Source organism: Larimichthys crocea, chromosome XXII (assembly GCF_000972845.2).
Source record: "Larimichthys crocea isolate SSNF chromosome XXII, L_crocea_2.0, whole genome shotgun sequence".
Taxonomy (NCBI): Eukaryota; Metazoa; Chordata; class Actinopteri; family Sciaenidae; genus Larimichthys; species Larimichthys crocea.
Window position 1 is genome coordinate 13,578,832 of NC_040032.1, and position 2,427 is coordinate 13,581,258.

Genomic DNA, 2,427 nt, shown 5'->3' on the forward strand with positions numbered 1-2,427 from the left:
ATTTCTGACAAAGGTTTGTACAGATGATCTCAGGACCATCCTGACTGTTCACTCACTCGGTATAAAGCATATTTACTGTATTATTTTTGAGCAATTCAGCCTCAGGGTTCATTTTTTTTAATTGAAAAGGGCATTATGTGCAATATTTACTCTACTGTAAAATCTCTTTGATCCATAATTTCTGACAAAGGTTTGTACACATGATCTCAGGACCATCCTGACTGTTCACTCACTCGGTATAAAGCATATTTACTGTATTATTTTTGAGCAATTCAGCCTCAAAGATCATTTTTTTGAATTGAAAAAGGGCATTATGTAATATACTTACTTACAATACTTACAATATTTACTCTAATGTAAAATCTCTTTGATCCATAATTTCTGACAAAGGTTTCTTGATCTCAGGACCATCCTGACTGTTCACTCACTCGGTATCAAGAATATTTACTGTATTATTTTTTAGCAATTCAGCCTCAGAGTTCATTATTTTGAACTGAAAAGGGCATTATGTACAATATTTACTCTACTGTAAAATCTCTTTGATCCATAATTTCTGACAAAGGTTGATACACTAATCAACCTCCAGTCCTGTTTTCTCGAGATCTCGAATTAATCATCTCGTTATTACGGGAAAACGGGTGAAATAAAATGTATGCATGTGTGACTCTTTAGGCCTTCCGTACAGGACACGTCAGGTGCCGTTCACAGAAACATCCTGCAGGTGGCGGTAATGCACCAGAATAAAGATGCTTAAGCGACGGTAAAAAATCCCAACGAAGAAGAAAGCAGCGGCGGCGGCGGTAGCAGCAGCAGGAGAAGGCGACGAAGAAGAAGAAGAAGAAGAAGAATAATGACGGGAATGCTAAACGGAAAATAGAAGCACGGAGAGCTGCTCGGTGAACGTTAAATTCACGCCGTTACCTCAAAATATTACCATTGAACACAGCCGCGTTACATTCGCTAAAGTATGACCGAGCCTCAGTCAGCGCTGTTACTCAGGAGACAGCTCGCAGGTAATTTAAAAAAGCTGCTGCTGCTGATGTTGTTGTTGTTGTTGTTGACTGATGCTGGGCGACGAAGCTAACGACCGTTAGCCGTGATTCAAACGGCGGTTTGCTTTATTTTTTAAAAACGTCAAAGGTTTGTGTGACAGATGACAAATAAACTGCGTGGACATAGATTATAAGCAGCAGCTTGTAGCTCGGGTTAGATGTGTGTTTGTGTTGCTGCTGTCACAAAGTCCCCGACCACTTACTTAGCTGGGAGCGGTTAGCTTTCCGTTAGCATCTTGTGTTGTTTACATTTTATTTAAAGTAGTAAACTAGTTATGTCGGTTTATCTCGAGGCTGCTCGTTATTTGTGTTTAGGCGCACAGATAGTTGAGCTAACAATAGTGAGTAGTTCACGTATTCAGCCCAAGTGTCACTGGCTAACAGGCTAACTAATGTTAATCTCGCATTATCCCGATTATTGTATTTTTTTAATTTTTTTTATTTTTTTAGAGAGAGTCAGCTGCGATAAATTTAACCTCCCCTGATATTTAAAAAAAACAAAAACAAACAAACAATTCAGGGTTCCCACGGGTGCTTGAATTCCTTAAAATGCTTGAATTTCAATTCAGTGTTTTCAAGGTTGTGAAAATGCTTGAAATTTGTGTGATGTCTATTTGTCACTGTTATTGCGCTATGGCAGTTACACAATACACCGCTCACAAGCTGAGAATACAAGCCACTTCACAATTAGTTAAAAATCAAAACAGTCAATCTACCACCATATGAAATAATGCTAATTAGACCCATATTATTATGCCATACAGTGGCACCGCTGACCATGACCATCATGGCAAACACAACTAGTAGGCTACCTATTTAAAGGTGCTGGAAAAATTGATTGTGTTTCGTTGTTGTAGTTTTATGCTTTTTTACTCTTCTTCTAACTCTAGTTTTTCATATAATGCTCTTTTACCTTAAGAACTGTTAGTTGTTGTCTATTTCTGTTTTTACTCTGCTCTGGAAGCACTACAGTTCTGTAGAAAGGTGCTATATAAATAATAAAGTTCAAGTTGAAGTTAAAATTAGTAACACCATCGGGTATTTTACCCGATATATATCCCGGAAAAATACAGTTTAATACAGTACCTAAGGTCTAATGTTTCTTCTTCTTATCTGTTTCGTTGTTGTAGTTTTATGCGTTTTACTCTTTACCTTAAGAACTGTTATCTGTGTGTATTTCTGCTCTGTGAAGCACTTTGAGCTACATTCTCCTGTAACAAAAAACTATTCCCTGCTTGGATTAATAAGTATTTCTGATTCTGATGCACTGATAGGTTTGAATGAAATTTACAATCTTATTTTTAGTTGTCAGGGTTCCCACCTTTTTCATGAACAAATTCAAGCACTTTCAGCACCTTCAGGCACCAGTTTTTCA

The 2,427-nt window shown here is 37.5% G+C and overlaps 1 protein-coding gene across 1 annotated transcript in view; it reads left to right on the forward strand.

Annotated features, from left to right (window-relative positions):
- Positions 1-781: 781 nt before the first annotated feature.
- Positions 782-2,427, forward strand: part of ube2g1a (ubiquitin-conjugating enzyme E2G 1a (UBC7 homolog, yeast)) — a 21,793-nt gene continuing 20,147 nt past the window's right edge. The window contains exon 1 of the mRNA XM_010746860.3: positions 782-1,013. Coding sequence (XP_010745162.1) covers positions 968-1,013 — 46 coding nt within the window. The 5' untranslated portion in view covers positions 782-967. The remainder of the gene's footprint in view (positions 1,014-2,427) is intronic.